Raw genomic sequence first — 26067 nt, forward strand, 5'->3', positions numbered from 1 at the left:
AGTCTCAAGAAGTCATAGCAGTAAAATACCAGAACACAGAAAAAATTAGCATACTTACACACAGCACTGCCGTTTTGTGTTGGGACCACCAAACTTGGGCTTGTCCAAGCAGTTTATGCACCTGCCACAGTCCTCCTCATGCAGACAACCTTTACACTCCCCACACCGTCGGGAACGGTTCCCATACAAGTGAGCCCTCCCACGGCGAAACTTGGGTGTCCTGTGTTCTTGTAATACAGGGCTTTCTGGGTCAGAGTGAGACTCAACTCCTGTAAAAGTGACAGAAAATGGCCAAACACAGGCTTGATACATAATAACAAAAAGTATTAGACACTATTATCTCATTAACTCTAGGTCTATTATCAGATCCTTTCTTGGGTTAATTGCTCATCTTTGCAGTGAAAGTGCTGGTACCTTTTCCTGCAGGTGAAGGGGATATATCTGATCTCTCGTGCAGGGGTAGTGCACTGAGTCGGGGGATGTCGTCGGGGACCATAGCACGAGGCTGACCCAAAACCACAGCCGCAGCTCTGCATACATGCTTAATGCGAGGCCCTCCTCTGGCAGGTTCCTTATGGAGCGATTTATAAAGTATAAAAACAACAGTATTGAACAAATTCTCTGCTGTTATTATACTGCACCTAATCACCTAAAGACCAAGTCAAATCAACATGTATAGCATTACTGAAAAATAAAATTATATATATATATAAAAAAGTACCTGCTCTGGAGAAGCTTCAGTCTTGTTGGGACAGGCATTTTCAAGCCGCTCTTTTGGTTTTCGTCTCTGTCTCTTTGTTGCAGTGATTCTTCCCTCTGGCAAGAGCTACCGAAAATGTGAGAACAGATGAAAATAATATTAAGAGCTCACCAATGCTGCATTTATTTGATTTAGAGTATTATATATCAAATATTATTATAACTTAATTATTTTCTATTTTAATCTAATTAAAAATGTCATTAATTCCTGTAATTTCAGAGCTAAATGTTCAGCATCATTACTTTAGCTTTCAGTGTCAGATGATCCTTCAAAAATCATTCTAATATGCTGATTTGGTTTCTTAGAATCAATGTTGAAATCAGACGTGATGCTTAATATTTTTGTGTCTGATACAATTTATTCACGATTCTTTGAGGAACAGCATTTAATTGAAATGTTTTTTTGTAACTTCCTAAATGTCTTCTGTCACTTTTGATCAATTTAATGCATTCTTGTTCAACAATATTATACATTTCTTCATTTCACTTTAACCGATGGACCAATTGTAACTGTAAAAACTGTTCTTTTGTAAGGAAAGGTACACATTCAGTTTACTGGACTTACCCCAGATGATTTCAACTGTTTCTGCTGGTCTATTTTGATGAGCTGAACCTTGGCTTTCTTGAGGAGGTTGAACATGCGCTTGTTGGCTCCTGTAAGGCGAGGGCGCTGAGCGGCAGTTTTCTCCTCAATGTCAACGGCATGTTTCAGAATGTCCTCAGAAACCGGCCCTTCTGATTCTGCATGATGCATCTCATCAAAGTCTGAGAAAGAAAAACATATTGTAGGGTGTTGAGACCAACAGACTGACAACAAGTTAAGTAGCACTTAGCAAACCTTAAAGTCAAAATGAATTGGCATTTGCAATAAAATACAGTTGAAGAAAACATTTCCGTTAATCAGTGTAAGATTAACTGGTGTCCATCGCGATTAATCACATCCAAAATAAGTTTTTAACTTATTAAGCTTAAAATAAAGCTTTTTCTATAAACTAAATTTTGATGATTGGGCTTTGAATTTGGTTGAACTTTTTCTTCTTTTGGACGGGATCAAGAAACAAGCATTTGCAATGAAATACAGTTGAAGAAAACATTACCGTTAATCAGCATTAGATTAACTGTAGTCATGATCAATCATGATTAATCGCATCCAAAATAAGTTTTTGTTTACATAAAATATGCACATGTACTGTGTATATTTATTATCCATATATAAATACACAAAAAATACTGGTATATATTTAAGAAAAATATGCTTTGTTTATATATAAAATATGTATATTTATACATAATTTAAATTATGTATGTATATAAATATACATTTACACACATATTTTTAAAATACATGTATGTTTGTGTATTTATATATATATATATATATATACACCTAATAAATATACACAGTACACTCTTATTTTGGATGCAATTAATCGTTTGATATCACTAATTTAATTAGTGTTAACTCATAGGACAATTTAAGAAAGACAATTTGAAAGACTATTGAAGTCTTTTTAAGAACATGCATTATGAAAGTCCATTTTGATTTCATGTTTACTTCAAGGCAGTTAGCGTTAATTTGTTATTTAAGGTTTAGAAAAATCTAATCATAACCTACCTTTGCATTTATTTGGAAGTGAGATGTCTGTATGAATGGAGAACTCATCTGGCAGGTCATCCTCTTGGATGTCTTTTGACTGGTGTTGTGCCAGCAACTTGGCACTCAGAGCTCGGACACAGATGGAGACTTTGCGAACTACCCCAGGGCTGTTGAGATCCTCAATCTTGAGCTTTGCTTTTTCCTTCTTCATGTCTCTGAGAGACTTGATTAGACTGGCCCCTTCTTCCAACTCCTTCTTCTGTGTCTTAACAGGGGATGATACAACTTGAACCATTTTGTCCTTTGGGGCCTTTTTACGCCTTGCCAAACTCTGTTTGAGTTTAAGCTTTTTGTATAACCTAAATTTTGACGATTGGACTTTGAATTTGGTGGACTTTTTCTTCTTTTGGACGGGATCAAGAAATGGGTCCACGGTGAAATCTTTGGCAGATAGCAAGGTCTCCAACTCTTTGTCAAGATCTTCATTGAAGGCATACACGTCGTCACTGGCAGGCTTCGGTACTCCCCATTTGAAACCAGGATCTCGGAGTAGCGATCGTCTTTTCCCAGGCTGCTTCTCCTCACTGAAGATCTCAGTGTCATCGGGTGATTTAGGTTTTGATTCCCAAGTGGAAGACAAATCCAGATCAGCTTCACTCAGACTGTTATCTTCATCCTTAGACTCAAGGGATTCAGGTTCACCTTTTTCACTAGATTCACACTTCTTTGATTTTGGTTGTAGGCCAAGCTTCTTTTGGGAGTTCTTGCGAGGAAGGCCTGACATACCAAGATCATCCATGAACCTCTTTGGCGTTTTGATAACCCGAGAGGATCGGGCACTCACAACTGGCATTATGAAATGTCTAATGGTCTTCATGAACTTCGTTTTGCTTTGTTGGATGTCCTGGTCTTGGTCCATTTTCACAATCACAGAATCCTTTTCGGTCTGATCAGAAAGCTGATCTCCGTTGGTGTTATCCAGTTGCTTTGATAAGAGCTTGGCCTTTTTCTTTCTACCTTCTAATGACTGAAGACTCGATATTCGTTTTCTCTTGTACTTTGTTGAGAATATACCAAAGAGTTTAGGCTCATCTACTTCAGAGCCCGTCAATGGTGGGCAGTCTTCACTAACCTCAAACAACTCCTTCTTTTGCAATTTGGGGTTTTTAATCCGCCTGCCAAGTAAAGATTTTCGTCTTCGTCTGACCCGTTTCATTTGTCTGCGTAAAGGACGAGATACCTGTGGATGATCTTTTACAGAAGGCTCTAATACTAGAACCTCTTCAGTTTCAATTGATGGTGCCTCAAGTTTTATTTCCGGCTGTGGTTCTGACCCAAGAAATGGGCTGGTTGGAGGGGACTCAACAGTTTGTTCGATGTCCTGAGGTTCTGCAGCTTCAGGCAATGGTTCTGTAGTTGGTGGAACTGACCATTTACCTTTTTTATGCATAACTTCACTTAAATGCTCATTTGGTTTGGTTTCTACAGCTGCTGGCACTGCTGTTGGTGATACGGGTGAATCCTCCACCTGAGATTCGGTTTCAGTTGCAGTTTCAGAGGCTGGGTTTTCTTGAGATGCATTCAATTTACATTTTCGCCTGTATATTGTCCAGTGTTTATGTCTTGCACGCTTCTTCCGAGCAGTGTTTTGACGTAGCCTTTTCCTTACTTTGGGGGCGGGAGTGGCAGCAGTAATTTCCAACACATTCACACTCTTCTCTGAACATTGAGGGTCTTCAATTTTTGCGGGTTCTTTTCTTTCAGGTGAGGTTGTGACTTGATGAATTAAAAAGGACTGCTTAAGACTGTTTTTTTTACCTGGTGAAGAGACAACTTTGATTTGAAGTGGTGGAACCGTAACATTACTGGTCAGATCTTCAGGGTCCGTCTGAGTGACCTCTTCTGCATGTGCTTCGGTTCCAATTCCTGACCTTTCAAGAACCTCCTCACTTTCCTTTTCTGGGATCTCCTCAACCTTCTCAAAGGCCATGGGGCTCTCTGTGCTTTCGGAAAATACATCACCAACAGTGTTATCTACGTTTTGTGACTCCTGCGAAGAGCCAGTTTCCAAAATGTTGGAAGGAGTGGATGTGGATTCTACTTCTGTAGAAATATCTACTTCCTCATCACATTTAGCTGGAAGTTCTACCTCTGGGCTGGGGCTTTCATCTACTTTGCTCGGATTCTCTTGAATTTTGATTTCTTGTGTTTTGCCGAGATCATCTTGGACTTGGGAATCTTTGCTTTTGCTTTCTTGAGTATTACTTAGATTCTCTAGTATTTGGGAATCTTTGCTTTTGCTTTTCACCAGAGTGAGAGTCCACACAAACTTACAGCGTTTCTTACGAGACCGGGCTTTTGGGTTTCGTATCCTGGTTAGTCTCAGACCTGGAATTCCGACAAAATCATTGTCGAAAGTAAGCTTTTGAGGATCATCAACTGAAGGGCCAAAATCTTTTGCTGCTGGTGAATGAGGCTCCCGTTTCCTTTCAGATTCTTTGCGATTTTTCTTCTTCTTTCTCTTTTTTTTCTTCTTTGTAGGTGGCCTGGATTCATCAATTGTGGAGACCTCCAACAGCGACTCTGCTATACTCTGGTCACCAGATTCCAGTAGAACATTTGAGGACCTTCTGCGCTGCTTCCTTAACACAGGCTTATTTACCTCTGATGCTTCATGTGCTGACTTTTCATCAGGTTTTGGCTCTATGCTTTCACTGGGCAGTGGATTTTGAGACCTTCGAGTTGATTTCCTCAGCTTCAGTTTTTGCTCACTGGCCTCTTTTTCAGGATTTGTTTGTGGAGTGGATTCAGATTTTTTGTCAGCAGATCTTCCCCGCCTTCTAGTGCAAACTTCCTCCTTTGCCTCACCAGCACTGCATTCACTGGCTGCTACATTTGTCTTTAATTTCACATGAGCACTTGAAATTTGGGCACACTGACTCTCTGTAACTTCAGATTTGATTTCCTTTTGCTTTTTACCAGATTTACGATGCACTGAAGGGACCACTTTCTTTTTAGCCACCAACTTGATTGTGATTCTCGGAGCTGACTGGGTCTCCTGTTTTGTCGATCCTATTTTTCTCCTGGTGCGCTTCTCTGATCCTCCATTAACACCACCACCACCATCATCTACTGATGTGTCCTTCAGAGACTCTTGACTATGGAGTTGCTGAACAGAACCGGAATCATTTTGAGGATCTTGTGAACATGTGCTTCCCACTAAAGCAGACACTGGAAGAACCCGCCGCCTTTGACGTATCCTCTTTGATGTCTTTGCTGAAGCACGATCACCTGAAACAGAACAAGTTCAAATACAATTCAATTATATTAATTCCACTGTGGTTAAATATGATCAAGTAATTCAAACATTTAAATCCCAGGCTTCAATCAGAGACTGAAATAATAAGTATTATTTAAATTAGCTATACCAACATTGTTAATTCTGGAGTCCTTGAAGTGACCCTCTGTTATATACAGTGTTAATTGCGTTATGAAGACAAAAAATGTTCGGTAACTAAATTTTTTTTCTGTGACCGAGAAAAAACCCGAGATGCTGACGAGCTAAAACTAATATCTGATGATAAAAACTATGACGAAATATATGCCGGGCCTTCGTTAACACGACGAGATGGGACTATAATGTTATTTGAGGACTCCCGGACATTCAAAATACATCCCATAGGCTACTGTCTTGTCCTTAAAAATGTGTATCCCTGTCATTTCATTGCAATCAGATAAAGGGCGTTTGCATATCTAGTCTCATTATAGAAGCCGCAGTGGATGGATAAACTACCAAAACGTGAACTGGCGATCTGAAAAATGGCCTTAGCACCCGAAAAGTTATGGATGAGGTGACCAGACATCTAGTTTTCCCCCAGGAGTCACCGGCGGGATAGGCAGAATCCTGCTGATGGTGGTGCTCTCTCTCGCCCATGCTCCACTTCTTCAGTTCTCATATACAGTGCACAATCAGTTCTCAGCGCTCAAATACACACACGGCAGTGTACATGTCTATTGTGTAGAATATCTCACATAAACACAGCAATGGATTAAGTGAAGGTGAACAGGTGGGTGAAAAAGTAAACGTGTGTCAGTATTACATGCATGCAGTCTTAAAGGGACAGCATTCCTATTTAAGTAGCCTACCTATCTGTGTCATTAATGTTAACCAGGGCTGTGTGATATGGACAAAAAAAAAAATATCACGATTTTTTTATCAATTTTGCGTTTTCGATTTTAATCACGATTTTGACACACACAGACATGCTTTACAGTCATAAATGCATTCAGTATAAATTTGAAACATATTTCCAAAAGAAAACCAATGAGAGCATTATCAGAAAGTTGTAGCATGTCTCTAGAACAGACATAAGTCAAAATAATCACTAAGTAAAGATGTCAAACAAAATGTCTAGACATATGGCAAAAAATAATAATACAAAAATAAAATAAAACCCGTGTTCAGGGATTTATTTATTTTTTTATTTTTTGCCATGCATTGGTCATCGAGCTAACTGTAGCGGTGCCTTAGGTGTTATATGTTTTGACCAATATATTTATTGCCCAAAGTTCACACGTACTCCGTCTGCAGTGCGTATACAGTAAGTTATGTGTACATGGTTCAGAAGCAGCAACGAGAGCACATTATTGTAAGGCGAAAGCACATTAAAATCATGCACGAGTGCGAATCTATCCACTCGGACGCAGATTTTCTTTGCTCTGTTAACATAACCAGATGCGCATGCTCAGATCATATGAAATCTTTTCGCACCTTTCTATTTATAACCTTTTCTGTTCTCATCTTTTTACTGCGTGCAGTGTGAACGTTCTGATCAGTTAAAAAAAAAAAAAGGCTACACAGACTATTACAGACATTGTGTGAACCTGAAGTTAGGCATATGCCCAGCCTGCTCTGTTCTCGCGCTCCACTTAGGCGTGCTGCATCCTTATTGGTTCAATTAACATACTGCGGGAGGCAGGGGCCACGGAAAATCGTGCTTTAAAGCGATTTAGAAATCGCGCACACTCAAATCGCGATTTTATTTCAATTATGATTAATCGCACAGCCCTAATGTTAACCAACAAATATTAAATAAATATTTTAAGTAAACCTAATGTATCTAAAAAAAATGAATTTAATTTGTATCTCTTTTTTTTATTTGTCGTATTATCTTATTATGCTTCTTTTTTTTTAAAGATGATTAATTATTAAATATACATGAACAACTATATATTTTTTAAGTTGCTCCCTTCTCACTACTATTGAAGGGATAGTCCACCCACAAATTAAAACCGTCATTATTTATTCAAGTTTTTTCCAAATTCAATCCTTGATTAAAATTTATCATAGAGTACACAGAAAATAACTACCAAACCAAATGTTGGTAACTGCAGTTTGACAAAGTAATGACTAAACGTTGACAAAAATACAATGACTTTTCGTTGACTAAAACTATATAAAAGAAACATATGACTAAAATGTGACTAAGATTATTAAGTATTTTCATCAAAATAAAGACTAAATCAAAAATCCCTGTCAAAATTAACACTGGTTGTATAGTAGATGAAAAATTACTTTTTTTTCCTTTTTAATTGTATGGGATGGGATTTTTAGATAAAAAGCTGTACAAACACAATGAAACAAATGAATTTTGGAGATTCTCAGGATAATTTGCATCTGAAGCCACACTTACGTTTACATGCATTTCGTCCAGCATGAACCGGGGCACTGCTATTTTCATCTTCAACTTCAAAGCCTTTGAATTCAGCTCCCTGAAAGTGAAAAACAGAAGCAAGCTTTAATACATTTGAATTTAACTCGTTTGATAAAGTATTACAGTTCACATCCTAATATATACTGTAACAGTACATATTACATACATACACCACAGTTCAAAAGTTTGAGGTCAATAAGAACTTCTTTTTAATACTTTTTATGTTTATATTCAGCAGGGACACACTTAATTGACCAAAAGGGAGTCGTGAAAGAGACTTCTCGCAAAAATGTTAAAACAATTTCACAGACTCCACTCTTTTGAACTGTAAATAGGCCTACGCTGTGTACATAAGGAAAATGCCAGTTTAAAAAAATCAGACAGTCAAATTAATATTTTTGCATATTTTTTTTTTCAAAAATGAAAAAAAAAAAAACAAGGTAACATGTTTCAAGAAACCACTGCACATTTATAAAGGGGCTGCTATTATTCATAGAAGTTTTTATATTTTTCTGCATAAAGGGGCAAAGGTTGAAATTCAAACTGTTTATAACAGAACACTTCAAGAAAGTAATGCCATTTCTGTGCTGACAAGGACTTTGAAGTAAATTAGGCCTTACACGTGGTAAAACACAGAATTGTAGAAGACATTACTCCCTTATTCTTGTTCCACACTCCACAGAACACTGTTCACTCTCAAAGACAAAGAAAGAACTGAACTGAAACAGCTCAACTAACTGAACACTAAACTTCACAGACGCTAATACACAGATGATGGCCCTGTATCTATTTTTACACGAGGCAAGCATCAGAGCATGTCTTCAAACCTTCAAAGTCTACAAAACTTTGACCTTAACCATTAATTTCTTTTTTTTCTTTTTCAGTTGCATGTTTCTGCTCAGAGAACACCGCACAAAGTAACCATAGCACATTTCCACATAGCACAATGATACATGACGCGTAGGAGAAACAAGTGCAACAGCATGATAGAAAAGAAATACAGGGTCCTCACACCTTTCAACCAATGAATTCACATTACTTTTTTTCATTGTTCAAGCTTTCTGAATAGAGAGTTTTATTCATTGTTTTAAAACAGAACACTCATGAAGCTAATGGAATATCAAAAAGCAAAGCAAAAACTATAAAACCACACATTCCCATGACTTTAGCTGGTGTGGAAATCACAAATTTGCTCTTATTTCCAGGCAATGCTGTGCATAACACTGACCAGCACAGACATTAACCTACTTTAAACATGTCAGTCTAATTTAATCAATAAACTAAAACAGTTACTACATTTTCTATAATCACAGGATTCATACAGTAATAGGCTATTTTCTGTTTTGTTTTGACTCCCTTCATCATAAAGCTCTGTTTGAATTGGCGTGGCAGACTGTAGACTCGGAAGTAAACGTCCACTGCTGTGATTGGCTGACAGTTGTGTATGTTTGACAGCCTACATCCTTCATAGTAGAACGCTGCTGCAATTTAGGTGTAAATGCAAGAATACTCAGAACATATCAAACGATCTGTTTAACAGACAAAGCAATAGTAGTGTGTCATAAAAACCGTTACTCCCACTTGCATGGTGCGGCATTATTGTCGGATCAAATATAGTCGATACAGCATCGTCTTTAGTTTCATATTTTTATAGTACAATGACCTCTTATACGTCAAAATGTCGAGGGAATTTTGATTTCTCGGTTCATGATCACTTTAACATTTTGAAAGATTTCACATTGTAATCCCAACATTTAATAGGCCTGTATGTTGATATAATATAGCTAGGACTTCACAAATGTAACAGGTTTGACAACATTGACGTTCTTTATTTGCTTTGTGTTCAAGGTCATGATGCTACCAGAAAAAGGAAATATTGCTTGCTTCAATTATCCAGTTTTTTAATTATGAATCGTTTACAGCACAAAACCACAGTTAACAGGGCTGACTGTTTAAGTCCGTTGCCTACTGACAAAGCTATCAAAATTCACGTGCGAAAGTTCACATCTGAACAAGATGATGATGTCATCACAAATATTTATAGAATCTCAAGGCAGTTTATTATGATTATTAAGCTAAATAGACTGACTGAAATATTACACCTACACAAATATAAATATGTAGAGAGACAGATATGATAAAAAAAAATGTTAGCTTTTATTTCTACATTCAGCTTGCTATAAATTTTGCATTTACACCATGTGTTGCTAACACACAAGGGAATTTAGAAACACTGATTAGGGACAGGCTAATATGCATTATCATCTGAAAAAAAAGAAGATATTAGCATATTACATAAGAAATAAATCCACTGGATTTAGGCTCACATATTAAGATAAAACCTAAGTAACACAGTAAAAGTTAGTGCCAGCTTTGCATTGATAAAGTCACTGTTTACATATGCATATTGATTGTCTCAAGCCTATTCTCTCTAAGAATCAAACTAATATCATTGTTCTTCACTGCAGGTGATCCAGTACTGAATGCGCTTATCAAGTCTGACACAGAAATCAAGTCCAGCAAACTGGGTGTTGCAACTGGTGCATGCATAGAAATAAAAATAATATGCATGTCCAAAAAGAATCAGATAACGCATGCAGCAACTTATAACTGTATGAATTAAACAAAAACTCAAACTGCATGATCTCTGACCCTCATTTTGCTATAAACTACAATGCTACAGTAATTGCCCCCCTCCCCCTCCGTGTTTTAAATGTAACGCTATACGGCAGACACTGCGCTCGCGCTAACGTTACTTGTATTCTTACTCCTTCCTATGAAACACGGTCTCATAAAACAAGTGCACACTGGTGCATTTGAACACTGCTGTGAAAAACGACAGATCGGCCCATGCACTCACCTCTTCGCTCCCACTCGAGCTGTATCCAGCCTCTACCAGGCTCTTGTAGCTCGCCTCAAGCCCGAGAAGGCACAAGTGAGACTGGTCCTCGTTCAGCGCGAGCACCAGGCAGGTGGGCCTCGGGCCTCCGTTGGAGGAGATCTCGTCAAGATCCGTCCCAGAGCGGCCGAGCTGCCATCGCTTCTCCGAACGCAAACGGCTCCGCGACGACCAAGGCCGACCGGGGAAGCGTCCCCGCGCCGCGCCCACGACGGCAGCCGCGGTTGCTGATCCGCATCCCGCTGCCGCCATCATCGCTTCAACAACAACACCGATAGACAGAAACTCAGGCTGCGAGAAGAGGAGAAGAGGGAAAGCGCTGTTGGGGAGGAGGGAGGGGGGACGCCCGGTGCACTGTGGGACGTGTAGGCTGGGAATGAATCGTACTTCCACAGCTTCTGGATAGAGCTGTCACGATGGAGATTGAAATACCTTTGTTGTTGTTTTTGCCTTATAATAGTTGTGTTATAAATAAATAAATAAATGTGTGTGTGCGTGTATATACATAGAATAAGATGTAAGTATCATTCATAAAAACTTTTAATTTAATTTAATACATATTTAGAATTATTAATAGGCCTATTATTCATTAAATAATTATTATTTTAATGAAAAAAATTTGAAAAGACTATTTATGGTTCTAGAGGTTATTTTAGTGTTGCATAAAGAAAATTATTGGAATTGATTAATTCATTTGGTTTGACATTACAGCGATTTAAACCATTTCTACAGACAAAAGAAAAAATGTGAGCCTTCATGCTTGCATCTCCGTATTGTATCAGAATCTTTTTTCCCTTAACGTAGCCTACATGTAATCTTTTAACGATTAGCCAAATAATTATTATTCATGGATTTTGAGTATTTTCATGATCATGGAGCACTTTTTTTCACACACATACTGGCATTATTTTAAGGCAATAATAAATAATATACCATTTAAATACTATTTAAATATCATCATCATCATCATTGCTCTTCACACCATCTGGGGTATGGGCCGTCAACCAAGGATCTCCAGAGTCCTCTGTCCTGAGCCATTCTTTCTAGCTGGTTCCAGCTTTAGCCCATCTTTGCAGTGTCTGCCTCAAGGTCGCGTCGCCAGGTATTTCTTGGTCGGCCCCTCTTCCGCTTGCCTTGAGGGTTTAAATATGGAATAAGTAATATTATTAAAATAATTGTATTATTATCATTTATTTATATCTTAGCAGTATTTGTGTTTACTTTAATTTATACTGATTTAAAAATTATTTAATTGTTCAGCAAACTGCCAAAATAAATACTGTGAAAATAAAGGCAATAATAATAATAATAAAAAGAAACGTGCAAAGACAGTTTGTGGTGAACTTTAATGTAAACAGATATGTTAAGCTTTTATTTGTTTATTTAGATTTTGGAGTAAAATTGTATTTTTGTGATATTCACCCATTACGTTATCAGACCAAAGGGTTAAAACTAGGGGACCCATGACGAAACCATGTCACGTTCTTAACGCCTGTCCCTGAAAACTCCATTACCCATCATACACCGCCGTTGCAGTGACGTCACACCTTAGTTTTCATCAGGAAGCGGAACCTTAAAAGTTGTTTCCCCCTCGCCTTTGTTGTGTTGAACCCTCAGTTTTCTCGCCTGAGCTCGGCTTACAAGGTATCCACCGTCCTTTGCGAAAACTAACAGTCCGTGTAAGATTTTAAAGCAGACAGTCCGCCGTATGCGACCAGTTATTGTTTGCTCGCAGTCCAGTAATGTTGTTTTGACTGAGGTGTTGATTAGAAGGGTTTTCATCTTGTTGCTCCAATCATTTACAATTATTGGTATAATTGTATATCTGCCTAGAAGAATCGATTGTATGACAAAGCTGTGATGGCGGTTTTAATGCATGATTACAGTAATCCCTATGTCCTTGTATTATGGCAGTACTGTTCTGTGTAGGCAGATGGCAGCAATGTTGCAGCATATTGATCAATTCACTTGGATACCAGTAGATGGATTTATCAAGGGTTTTCTTTCTAGGAAACTTCACAATGAACCTCGAACGGATGCCCAATGAAGAGAAGCTTAGCCTCTGCAGGAGATACTATTTAGGTATGTTGTGACAATGGGATATAATGACAAGATGCGATGCATTTTCCTGCATGTATTGTTGTTTTCATTGTGCTGATTTGTTCCTCAGGTGGCTTTGCATTCCTCCCCTTTCTGTGGCTGGTAAATGTACTGTGGTTTTTTAAAGAGGCCTTTTTAAAACCTGCATACACAGAACAGCAGCAGATCAAGTCATGTGAGTATGTGGCGAATACACGTAATGACTCGCTGTTTTACAAGACGTGTGTTCTAACACATTTCTGTGGGTGATATTCTTCCTCGCAACTCTTCTGCAAGAATCTACCTACACAGACATAATTCTAATTTAGAGTCAGTGTATGCCAGTATTAAGATAATAAAGTCTTCATTGCTATTCACAAATGTCAGGAGGATATTTACATAGCAGCTCCAAACAGGCTGATAAAGCTGTTCCCTCACTGGACTTCACGAGCCGCGTTTGTGTGAACTAAAGTGCGTTTAAATGCAAGGCTCATGATACTTTTATGGGCTAGAAACACTTTGACTTCCATGTGTTTATCAGTCGGCTGTATTAAATACAGCGCTATATTTAAGTTGTCACGTTTATGAAGTCATAAAAAAGAAATTATGAAAAAAAAAAAAAATCATCATTAAAACCAATATGTAAACTAAGATGAATACTTGGCATCTTTGGGTGGTTTGCAGTGTATTACATGGATTAATTGTAGTTTTTATTTTATTTTATTTCATATTGTATTTATTCTCCCTAGTTAGTTAACCCTGTAAAACCGAACATATGAAATAAAAGCCAGAAAAATATATATTTTTTGAATAATTGTAAAATAATTTAATCTTTTATCATGCTGATTTGATACATCAGGCTTTTATGGATCATAATAGTATAATCAAGTGAGAATATGAAGCTCACTCTTGACTAGGAAAACAAATGCAGTTTGGTGCAGTTGCTGATATTTATATGGTAAAAAAAATGTAAGATGAAATTCTCATAGCTTGTAAATGTGATTTTTGTAATAGTATTGCAGACTATGCACATTAAATAAATATAAATTTCATTCTATGTCTTCCAATAATATGTCTTTGTAAGATGATATTGTTTATTTTTACGATCAAATCTGAAAGTTTTATTGATTTTATTAAGAAATAATGCATGGGTAAACATGTTAACCTGAATGGACATTTGTAGAATGATACTAAAAGGCCTTTTACTTGCTAAAGAAGTATAAACTATCAATCAAACAACAGTAGGCTTCTAGTAGACTGTGTAGAAGCTTTCAAGATTTTATCATGCTAATAACTTTAGAATTTTGCATATCTAATATGATTCAGTAGACTTCACAGGGTTAATAGAGTGCTGTCAGTGAAATGGTATCTTAGTTACGGTGCATGACATCTAGAATGTAATGTGTACCTTTTCTTCTGGCCTCCACAGACATAAAGAAGTCAGCTATGGGGCTCATAGTGTGGGTGGCTGTGCTGACGACATGGATCACCATATTCCAGCACTTCAGAGCACGGTGGGGTGAGGTGGGAGATTACCTCTCCTTCACCATTCCCCTCGGCACATCCTGATCAGATCTGCTGCTTCACAATACCTCTGTTTTTCTCTCTCTCTAATAACACTTTGTAAGAAGGAGATCAAAAGAAACTCTGGGTTTATCAAAGAAAACCTGCTACTGACCAGGGGTGCATTTCCCAAAAGCATAGTTGCTAATTAAGTTAGCAACTTTGTTGGTTGCAATACAATTTCCCATTGCCAACCAACTAAGTTGCTAACAGGTTAGCAACTATGCTTTTGGGAAATGCACCCCAGGTTAGGTTCATAGATCTGGGTTTAAGCTAGCTCTCTTTACCTGCTTTCTCAGGTTTGACAAACCTCCCATTCTGAAACAGAAAGCCTAGAGTTTCCCTCATTTCAGGGTTAACATACTCAGAGTTTTCACTTAACCTCCTTTCTGAAACAGGCCCCAGATGAAATAGTTTGTTGATTGAGTGAGATCATATGGACACGGATGCACCATGCTGAAGCGCAAGAGTTCATTTCCAGCACTACTACTACTTCCTATGAGATTTGAGATCACACATTCATATGACTAGCTCAGACCTCTATCAGTGCATTAAAAAGAATGTATGACAAAAGTCAGGTCCATCCAAAATAAAGCCTTTGTACTGTGTTTTGGCAGTTAATATGACATGTAATATTATTGTTCTCAAAACAAAAGTCATTCTTTTTTTTTTTCTGCTGAATTTCTTTGGATCTTGGCATTAGCTTTTGAGGATCTTTTGGTCTACTTCATGTTGTCAGGCCTATTTAAGAGATTTCTTGATTGTGAACAGGTGTAGCAGTAATCAGGCCTGGGTGTGTTTAGAGGAACTGAACTCAGGTCTGATAAACCACAGATTTAACAGGGGGGCAAACACTTCTTCACACAGGGCCATGTAGTTTTTTTTTTTATTTAGTTTTCCATTAATAATAAAAACCTTCATTTAAAAACTGTATGTTGTTTACTTGTGTTATCTTTGATTAATATTTAAATTAGTTTGATCTGAAACAATAAAGTGTGACAAAAAAAAGAAATCACACCTTTTCACACCTCTATATATATATATATATATATATATATGTATACACACACACACAGTATATAAACTGTATATGTGTGTACTCATTTCAGTATTTGTATTTTAATATTGTATTTTAATAATATTTTTTACATTTGAAGTGTATTTTGATCAGATAAATTAAATCAGCTAAATCAAATCGATCAAATCATCCCACACACGCAAAACGTCTTTGAAGAAACATTTGTATTTGTTTTATTTAAACATAAACGTAATATGCTTTTTAAAAATAATATAGGCCTACACATCATATCAATCAATATAATTACATGTCATACATAACTAAATAAAGGTGCAGTTTGCACGCTTAATACAACAGATGACAGCACGGCTCAGATGAGAGACCACGGGTTCAAGTCCAGCCCGCGGAGGGAGACTTGTTTCACATGTAACTACAACTTCTCAAAATGCAAAGAAATATAGCTTGAATATTGTTGCAGGGGAAATTTGTGGGATTATTCCTGTTTTCTGCGTCTTTTTTGCTTGCGTGCGGGGTCACTTCCTTTGCTCAGCTGACTTTTTTGCTAATTCTGCTATTGTTTCTATTAAAATGTTACTTCAGGATGTTATTTTTTTTTCATAAATTATTTAAAATGTTGACTTTAAGAAAAGATTACATTTTATAATTTTGCAAGCACTATGGGAACATTACTTCTGAATGTTCTCTGAACATTCTGAAACAAGTAGTAACTTGTGGCAAATAAACAAATAATTCTGAATAATAGACAAATATACTAATTGTCTTTGAGTTTTATTTTCTGGCAAGAAAAGGCCAGCAGTCATAGTCAGTCAAAGCGGCTGAAGAGCCTCTCTTATAGTCTCATCTCTCAGAACCTTATCTCTCTGGGCTAATGATGGTATTTTCAACCACATTCTACTTATCATGTTCTATCCACGGAAACCCTCCTGTCACGTAACACCCTTATACCATTCCATTCCAATTCCATATTAGAAAAAGGATTGTGTGTGCTCTTTTACTGTCACACACATCTTAGAGATCAAGAGCTGTTCTTTGTTTTGTATATAATAATGCTGTATTTGTACCAGAAATCATATACATATGTTTTCTTTCTTTTTTCTTTTTTTTAATCTTATTACATGTAATTGTTATTTATTTAGTTGGTTTTTAAGGAACACCATTCAATAAGAATTTACTGCGAGAGCAGAAATATCCTTCAGGAAATTGCAGTCAAATGCAGGTAACATTTTATGATACATTGTGGTTTTATTCAAAATAAAGTTCCAACAGATATCAGCAGAATAAAATGAGTATTTAGATTCATGAAAAGTTTCACAAACATATATAATGTTCATTAGCCTGTACTTGAAGAGATGTTCTCTGTTTGGTTTTACAACACACATTATACACAGTCATGCTCCAAACGTGAATTTTGCAGTTGTTGTTTTTTTTTAACAAATTGCTGGATAAGGACTATAAACATATTGAATTGATCCAGGTTAATCATTTAGAGACCAGTTTTCTACATATCTAACAATTAAATTTGGTTTTCTTGTCCTGCACATCTTTCTGCATCTTCCTTAAAGTCCAGATGATCTTCAGCAAAAGCCGTCTCCAGCACCAGCAGCAGAGACTGTTTAAGCTTCTTCTTATACTCATCACACATGAACACATAGAGAATGGGGTTCAGACAGCTGTTGAGATGAATCAGGTAAATACTGACATTCTTTGCTGTCTCCAATACTTCATCACTCCAGTTATTTCCTACTGCAGTTACTGCATAAAAAACGCAAACATGGAATGGAAACCAACATATGAAAAAAGCCAGAGTTACAGTTATAATGACCCAGTATGACCTGAACTGCTTCACCCTTTTGAGGCGTTTGATTCGTACTCCAATAGCTGTGTATGAAGATGCAATGATCAGAAAGGGGATGAGGAAGGCCACTGTAAAATTATATGTGACCAAAGACGCAGGAGTAAACATATCAAATATAAAGAAAGGAAAGCTGATGCAGCCGATGGATGAAACCCATACAATTATGCAGACGATCTTGGCTTTAAGTGTAGTTCGTTTATTTTTAGCCCAAACAACCAACCATGTGCACAGGCATCGGTCCAGACTGATAACTACAAGAAAGAAAATACTAGCAAACAGATTTAGATTTAACATTATCTGGACAATGAAACTCATGAAGTAAAGACTCAACTGGCCCAAAGTTGAAAGATGATCTATGATTGAAGACAACAAGAAGATGAAGTCTGCAATCGCTAAGTTGAGAAACCAAATGGAGTTGACGGTCGTCTTCATTCTGCAGCCAGTCAGAAATATTACAAGCCCATTTCCAATGAGACCAACTACACAGGTGGCAAAGAAAATGCAGAATTCAAAAATCTGAAAGCTTGTAAATCCCTCTTGCTGCATAGCGCCTCCGGTCATGTTTTCAACTCCAAAACTGGTGTTTTCTACACAAAGAAGAATGAGAGAGAAACACAACGAGGGCTGATTTAAGGTCTGTTTTGGAGGGATCCTCTTATCATTGTGGTGTTTCTTGTGTGGAAAATAATTTTTTCCTTGCAGTATATCACACCAAAATGTCCTTTTGTTTATCCTTCCGGTGATTAAAACACAAAATAAACCTAAAATTAAAATGTGTTCAGTTTTGTTCTCAAGTTATACTGAATAATCATGATATTCTATAGCATCAAATGAATGGAGGTGAGTAATAAACAGAAAAGTTTTATTATTATTTTTTATGACCATATGACTGTATTTTTTATACTGTTGAGCATGAAACTTCTGGCACTGACCTCACTCTATATGGCCATTGCTGTGGCAATCAATAGATACCAGATAGACTTTACAAACAGATTAAATTTCATCACTTATTTTTAATGAGAAAATATTACTATTTGTGAAAGATATGTTTCTGAATGAACTGTGATAAAAAACAATAATGCACAGAAACTGCTGAATTTAGAAAACTAGATATTGAAAAATGAAAATGATATCTTAAAATCTTGCCTGTTAAAGGCAAGTTTAAAACTTGAAAAAATTAAGCTGAAATTTGTTTATTTATATTTTACATGTCAAGTAATGAAAAAACATGTTTTGCCCTGACTTCATATAATTTTTACATTGCTCTCTATGTGTGCATTGATTGTGTCTCACACAATTTAGCATTTACTAAACTCTGAGAGTTATATATAAAAAATGTGATATGAATAATACACATACCCATTTTTGAGCTGTTGTTTCACTGGAACAAGTCGAGTCTCGATCTTGCACTGTCTTCTTGGTCCTGTTGGTTTTATACTAGACAGTAAAGTCCGGTGTTACATCAGTAAAGGCTGATTTGTTGTGATAAGGGCCTAAAATGTGGTGTCATTAGCAAACTTGGTGTATCTGCAGCTATCAGACATCATCAGTGAGTGGTGGGCATCTGTCTGCAGCAGAGTGTTGAGAAGACAAATTTGTGGTGAGTTTAGTGGTGCAGAATACTTGGTATCTTACTTTAATACAGCTACTTTGAAATATGTTTTCATAACACGTTTAACCCTCTGGCCCTCTTCAGTCATTTTTGACCGAAAATTTTATATTTTGAAATGTAAAAAATCATAGCTTCTTTGGAATAAGATGACACTTGGTGACTTTTGTTACATTAGCAATATGAACACACAAAAAAATCATGGACATAATTTAAAGAGTCAAAAAAAAAAAAAAAATAGTCACACTTACCTTCTTTGCGGTCAAAAAGGAATAGGAAATGAATGGGAAATATGAAAAAATGTGAAAACTCAGTCAATCTTTTGGTCGTACAAACTACAAATCAGCCACTGGTCAGGAAAAAAGTGTGCAGCAATCAAGGGGTGACTCTCCAGAATACCAGGAGTGTGAAATAGACACCAGTCAATAAATGGAAAAAATACAAAAGGGTCTCTCTCTCTCTCACACACACACACACTCACAACCGGTAAGACTGCAACATTAACATTAAGTACATTTAGTACATTGAATAAAATATTAATTAATTACAAAATGTTTTGAATTATCACTTTTCATTCCTTATTTTGTAGGATTTTTTAATTATCAAATACTGAGAGACAAAAATGCTTTCCCTTTTTAACAAGATTTTAATGTTTGACTGTAATCATAATGTAAAACCTGATACTAATCTAACTAAAAATATTTAAACCTTGACAAAAATTAATATTTTAGAATGTCTAGATATATATCTAAATGCAAAACCTAAAAAAATGAAGAGATGAGGTCTAAAAAACTATGGGAATCCAAAAGCCTCTGTATAATACAAGAGGTTACGCAACGTTACACGAGTTAAAAAAATTTTAATGCCTCCAGATTTCCCCATTCTCACATAAAAAAAATATATATATTTTAAATGCTTTCACTCTATTTTAATGTGAAATATTCCATTTATTAAAAAAATAGTAAATAAATAAAGAGATTAAAAAATATATATTAATTCTAATGGAGAAAATAGCTCATTAAAATTTTATAAATATTGCATAGTATCATAAAATTCCCTAAAAATCATAAATAATAATAAAAAAATATTATTGAATAAAAATATAGTACATTGGTTTTCCTGAAGAAAAAACAAAGTTAAATTTCAAGGCTTTGGTCACTTTTGACCACGAAGAAGGTAAGTGTGATTCCTTAACGAAGAGGGCCAGAGGGATAACAATTTTATATTTTTACAATCTGATTGGTCAATCGCAGCCTCCAACACTAAAACAAAAAAAATGATTAGTTGTCTGAACAACCATTACTTATAAAATTTAATATATTAAACACACAAAAAAAAACTATAAGTATTTATAACTTTTCAATGTCTACTTAACAAATTTCATGTAACACAAAAATATAAGTTACAAAGTGAACTTAAGTGTATGCATAAAAAAAACGAAAGAAAATAAGTCATGACAACTACTAGTACAATTATGTTAAATTTAAGTAAATTTAGCATAAAATTTTAAGTATTTGACTGTGAGCCATGTGATATGCTGTTTCCTGCCAAGGAGCCATTTTGTGAAGCACATGTGAAGATGGTGAGAAGGGGTAAGCTAACTTTTTTTTTTGAAAACTAAAGCCCCTTTCACACTGCCATTCCGGCAAATACACGGGTAAAGTGTTCCGACAATTGTTCCAGGGTCGCTAGATTTTGCACTTTCACACTGCCAGTGATTACCCGGGATAAGTGCGTATTGTCGCACAGAACCCGTAAAGATCCCGTAACGGCACGTGACATCAGGGCGTGACGTGTAATGTACGAGTCGAAAACGCTAGGCATGTTATACTTTCACTGAAGCAAGCAAACGATCTCTGCGTCAGCGCGGAAAGTGAGGAACTAACTGATCTCTGCTCCATTACACACATATTTTTTTTGCACATATTTTTTAATGTGGTGAACGTAGATCTTTCTTCAAAACAGCCGGTAAAAGAGTCGAGCGATAACACGCGTCATCACTTCGACACGGCATTAGATCTGGCTTTTGTTCACACAGCGCTCGTCCTGGGTCGAACCCAGCAATGTTACTAGGTCCCCGACCCGGGTTCAATGCCGGAATCAATCCAGGGATGTGGTTGCTTTCACACAGAAGGCGACCCGGCAATGTTCCGGCAATATGCCTGGTCCAACGTGCAGTGTGAATGGGGCTTAAGTGATATTAGATTTTGGGGATTTACCATCAATGAACTGCTGTTTTGTGTGTGTGTTAGTGGGTGAAGAAACACATTTCTGGAACGCAACATGATGAAGATTCTGAAAAGAGGTAAGCTTACTTAATTTGTCTCTTTAACGTGTAACGTTACTCATTTATTGCGTTTGTGATCTAAAAAGGAATTTTTAAACTGAATCAATGCTTGAGATCATTGTTATGGTGTATAGATTTTTATTATCTCTTTCAAAATTCTTTTTTTTTTTTTCAACTTCATCTTCCACCAGCAGTTTCACCATCATTAGAGATGGGTTGGTCAAATAATGCCTTGATTCACAAACTCTATGGAGTTTGATTATGCCTGGCAAAAATAAATGTTCATTTTGATTTATTCTGGGTTTTCTAGAAATCATTTTTCAAGTAGATGAATGTGTATTTTCTTCAAATCTGCATTCAGGACACATCATACTGCAGCACCAGTGGGGAACACCATTAGGAGCTTCAGATTAACATGGTGTAGCTCTCGTGGTTATGAGAAAACACTTTCTGTTATGAGCATGCAGAGTGTAGCGCACTTAAAGATATTATAACTACTATGCATCCTCTGAGTAAATTCAGAACTGATGAGTTTGTGTTTGTGGGTTCAACATCGGCTGTGCAATTCCTATGCGATACCTGGTCCCAGTCCCTGTGCCAGAAGATTTTAACAGGGGGGGCTATCCCTTCTACCCGGTGGGGGGTGGGGGGCACATAGCGTGAGTCTCAGTGGCCGTTTGGTATTGATGTAATTTAATTTTGCTAATAAAACAAAGTAACTAGTTTTACTAATCATCGTCACTATTCGCAAAGAAGAAAATGTATTATGATTTTTCACTGGCCCGATGCACATAAGAACTGGTTCAAACTTTACGCATACATTTTTTATGTCACGATAAAAATATGATGACGTTATAAACGAATTATGCATTCTATAAATAAAATAACACCAACCTGCTAGAACAGCTGGAGTCTGCGGCGCTTACTCTCGTTGAACCTTCTCAGTACAGTAGCTACTATCTTTCCATTCATCCCGAAATTTTCTTGTCAAGTCTCTTTCAAATGCCAACTAAATGGGCCTTTCGCTGATGTAGTGTGCTCCTTCGATTGTCCGTGAACACATTTTTCAGAGTAGCCTAGAAAATGAGTTTTCGCATGTAGCTGTAGAAGCTCCAAATGTCAGCGCACATTTTATTTCTGTACTCCTCCATTTTTTCCGGACATGAGAGAGGCCCCGTCATACCAAGAGCCTGCAACTTCTCGAACTATTTCTTCAGTGACCAGACTGCTCATGTTTGCAATGATGTCATTTAGAATTTTGTGAGAACTTTACATTGCATTGCGTGGTATTGTCTTCATAACATTCCTGAACTCTGGATCTTTTCGGAGGGTATATTCGAATAATGAAAGGAAAAGTCAGCTTCCATTCTCTGTTAGACTATCAAAAGCATCTGTGCCTCCCCTTAGCGGCAAATGATTCACTACAAGAAACTCAATCATGTCCACTACAGAGGAGAGGTAGTAGTGATTCCTAGCTAATTGGTTACTGTTAACCATAGTGGAAATTTCAAGTCCACTTTCAGCCCATTTTTTCTGTCTTTCCAGAGAGCCATGCTTGTAATGTGCTGTTTTGACGCTGCATGTTTGATAAGGCCTTTCCCCGCCTCTACAGCGTGTTTCCAATCACTGAAACCCCTTACAGTGAAAGTGTTGTCTGATGGAGATATTAGGTATTTCCTGCATGGAAAACAAAATGCAGCATCTGCTTCCACGGAGTATTTCAACCACTCCCGTGACGTATACCATGATGCAACAAATGATTGATGCAGGTTGTAGCAAAGGCGAAGAGGACTGGTCGACTAGCGTGTCTACTGATTTGCTGTTGGATGCTTGGAATTGCACGGTCGCATCTGGCAAACTATGGGACCGATTTATCATATATTTTCATATATTCATTTTTATACTGCCATACAGTAATCTATCTAGCCATTACTGATGAATCACGCAATTATAAGAAGCTCTCAGATAGGCTAGGTCTCCACCTACCACCAGTCCGACGGTCATGTCAGATTTTTGCCTGATATTTTTTAGTGGTAATGGTATGATTGAAACTCGATTCAATTTACGTTTTGTTTTTTAAACTTTTTATTGAAATTACACATCAAATTTTAAATCACATTATACTTATTTAATTACGTTTTTATGTTCTATTGTGCCAGACTGGGAGGCTCAAGCCCCCCCCCCCCCCCCCCTTACGCCGGGCCTGCCCAGTCCCTAATGAGTGAAGAATTGAAAGTATGGGATTTCCAGAATTTTTGGATTGGTGGTTGAATCCTTACACAGCTGTTTACATAATTTTAAGATTAAAAACCTCAGTACCAGTCAGCTGACATTTTGCTAGCATTACCATGAAGTTCCCATTAAAATGTTACTTCTGTATGTTCTCTGAACAAACTTTATGAAAACATTCAATTTTATAATTTTGTAAACTCTATGGGAATGTTCATTTTGAATGGTCTATGAATTGTTTAACCAGTGGGGTAAGACCTCAATACGCCGGTCCTTTACAGTGTATTTAACACAGTGGAGGTATTTTATGATACACTGTGGTTTTATTCAGAATAAAGTTCAAACAGAAATCAGCAGAGCAAATTATGAGAAGTTTAACAAACATAAAACTGCTCATGTTTGCAATGATGTCATTTAGAATTTTGTGAGAACTTTACATTGCATTGCGTGGTATTGTCTTCATAACACTCCTGAACTCTGGATCTTTTCGGAGGGTATATTCGAATAATGAAAGGAAAAGTTAGCTTCCATTCTCTGTTAGACTATCAAAAGCATCTGTGCCTCCCCTTAGCGGCAAATGATTCACTACAAGAAACTCAATCATGTCCACTACAGAGGAGAGGTAGTAGTGATTCCTAGCTAATTGGTTACTGTTAACCATAGTGGAAATTTCAAGTCCACTTTCAGCCCATTTTTTCTGTCTTTCCAGAGAGCCATGCTTGTAATGTGCTGTTTTGACGCTGCATGTTTGATAAGGCCTTTCCCCGCCTCTACAGCGTGTTTCCAATCACTGAAACCCCTTACAGTGAAAGTGTTGTCTGATGGAGATATTAGGTATTTCCTGCATGGAAAACAAAATGCAGCATCTGCTTCCACGGAGTATTTCAACCACTCCCGTGACGTATACCATGATGCAACAAATGATTGATGCAGGTTGTAGCAAAGGCGAAGAGGACTGGTCGACTAGCGTGTCTACTGATTTGCTGTTGGATGCTTGGAATTGCACGGTCGCATCTGGCAAACTATGGGACCGATTTATCATATATTTTCATATATTCATTTTTATACTGCCATACAGTAATCTATCTAGCCATTACTGATGAATCACGCAATTATAAGAAGCTCTCAGATAGGCTAGGTCTCCACCTACCACCAGTCCGACGGTCATGTCAGATTTTTGCCTGATATTTTTTAGTGGTAATGGTATGATTGAAACTCGATTCAATTTACGTTTTGTTTTTTAAACTTTTTATTGAAATTACACATCAAATTTTAAATCACATTATACTTATTTAATTACGTTTTTATGTTCTATTGTGCCAGACTGGGAGCAGGGGCGTAGCACCAAATTTTGGGCCCTGGGTACAAACCATCTTGCTGGGCCCCCTGTACCAAATACCATAGTGATACCAATGGGTGGGGTATTGCATTTTTATCATAAAAACACTTAAAATGTAAACAAAATATCCACACTCTGATTAATATATTTTTGTTTTATTGTCAAAAGTACTACTACTTACTGAGATGACAAAAGGTCTAGCAGGTCCAAACCTGGACTAAATCACATATACTGTAAAGCAGTTCTGAACAATGACCATACCAAATGAGAAAAAAACTTTGGTCTGAACATTAATAAACACAAACTAAATAATGTCAGTTTTTACTAAATGCCCATTGACGGGTCTTTGCATGCGCAAATTTGCTGATCAGGTCTTTAAAGTCCAGTTTTTTGGCCAACTGACTTTCTACAGAGAGTATGGCAAGGCTGTTCAGTCTATCCTGGGACATTGTTGATCTTAAATAGTTCTTTACAAGTTTAAGTTTACTGAAAGCACGTTCCCCTCCAGCAACAGTCACTGGGAGTGTACAAAAGATCCTCAAGCCAATGCAAACTTCTCCAAAAATGCTTTCTAGCTGCATTTTGTATATGGCATTCAGCAGCTCCAGTGGTGAATTAGTATTTGGAAATGTGTCTCCATGAATCGCTTTTAAATGAAGCATTTCTTTTTCAAATTCTGCTGTAAGGTCTTTGTTGTATTTTTTTATTAGAGTCTGACACGAAATCTTCATCTGATCTTCTGTCATGTCAGTAATCTTGAGAAAGGCTGCAAATGTGTCACATACAGATGCTGTGGTCTGAAACCTTGCGGATAAGTCACTTATAATAGAATCCAGTGCCACATAAAATATGTTTATGTTTGAATGCTTGTTCTGCATTTTCTTCAGATGCATCCCCTTCTGTCTCATCATACATCCTTTTTCTTCTCTTCTTTCTTTTATCTTCACCTTTGAACTGAGTTGGGATCTCCATTGCCTGAGCAACCAGTGTGGCCTCACCAAGCAGGCTGTCCCATTCATTGCGAAGTGCTTGCATTTCCTCTTTTAAACTTGCGATGTTTGCAGCCTCCACATCCAGTGAAATATTTCCTGCTTGAAG

At 37.0% G+C, this 26067-nt stretch overlaps 3 protein-coding genes across 3 annotated transcripts in view; 1 reads left to right on the forward strand and 2 right to left on the reverse strand.

The window, feature by feature from the left end:
• Window positions 1–11325, reverse strand: part of LOC113077794 (histone-lysine N-methyltransferase 2B-like) — a 42840-nt gene extending 31515 nt beyond the window's left edge. The window contains exons 1-7 of the mRNA XM_026250063.1: window positions 10931–11325; window positions 8050–8128; window positions 2375–5647; window positions 1325–1524; window positions 722–826; window positions 415–571; window positions 59–269 (exon numbers count right to left, since the gene is read on the reverse strand). Coding sequence (XP_026105848.1) covers window positions 59–269; window positions 415–571; window positions 722–826; window positions 1325–1524; window positions 2375–5647; window positions 8050–8128; window positions 10931–11224 — 4319 coding nt within the window. The 5' untranslated portion in view covers window positions 11225–11325. The remainder of the gene's footprint in view (window positions 1–58; window positions 270–414; window positions 572–721; window positions 827–1324; window positions 1525–2374; window positions 5648–8049; window positions 8129–10930) is intronic.
• Window positions 11326–12521: 1196 nt separating this feature from the next.
• Window positions 12522–15489, forward strand: LOC113077788 (gamma-secretase subunit PEN-2-like). Its single transcript, XM_026250057.1, has 4 exons — window positions 12522–12613; window positions 12980–13051; window positions 13140–13244; window positions 14478–15489. Exons 2-4 carry the CDS (start codon window positions 12991–12993, stop codon window positions 14615–14617), a joined length of 306 nt encoding a protein of 101 aa, XP_026105842.1. The 5' UTR covers window positions 12522–12613; window positions 12980–12990; the 3' UTR covers window positions 14618–15489.
• A 1674-nt stretch (window positions 15490–17163) lies between these two features.
• Window positions 17164–26004, reverse strand: LOC113077795 (C3a anaphylatoxin chemotactic receptor-like). The gene is made up of 3 exons (XM_026250064.1): window positions 25883–26004; window positions 18868–18942; window positions 17164–18097 (listed from the first exon to the last, which is right to left on the reverse strand). The coding sequence occupies exons 1-3, from the start codon at window positions 26002–26004 to the stop codon at window positions 17164–17166; spliced, it is 1131 nt and encodes a 376-aa protein (XP_026105849.1).
• Window positions 26005–26067: the final 63 nt, after the last annotated feature.

The sequence above is a fragment of the Carassius auratus genome, unplaced genomic scaffold, assembly GCF_003368295.1.
Source record: "Carassius auratus strain Wakin unplaced genomic scaffold, ASM336829v1 scaf_tig00023221, whole genome shotgun sequence".
NCBI lineage: Eukaryota > Metazoa > Chordata > Actinopteri > Cypriniformes > Cyprinidae > Carassius > Carassius auratus.

Excerpts from the sequence above, each read along its gene's own strand:
- LOC113077788 (XM_026250057.1), top strand. The coding sequence starts at position 12,991 with ATGAACCTCGAACGGATGCCCAATGAAGAGAAGCTTAGCCTCTGCAGG. Across the intron at positions 13,052-13,139 it reads CTGCAGGAGATACTATTTAG|GTGGCTTTGCATTCCTCCCC; the intron begins GTATGTTGTGAC and ends TTTGTTCCTCAG. Across the intron at positions 13,245-14,477 it reads ACAGCAGCAGATCAAGTCAT|ACATAAAGAAGTCAGCTATG; the intron begins GTGAGTATGTGG and ends TGGCCTCCACAG.
- LOC113077795 (XM_026250064.1), bottom strand. The coding sequence starts at position 26,004 with ATGCAAGCACTTCGCAATGAATGGGACAGCCTGCTTGGTGAGGCCACA. Across the intron at positions 18,943-25,882 it reads AAGAAGAGAAGAAAAAGGAT|TATAAAACCAACAGGACCAA; the intron begins GTATGATGAGAC and ends TTTACTGTCTAG. Across the intron at positions 18,098-18,867 it reads GTGAAACAACAGCTCAAAAA|TGTAGAAAACACCAGTTTTG; the intron begins TGGGTATGTGTA and ends CATTCTTCTTTG.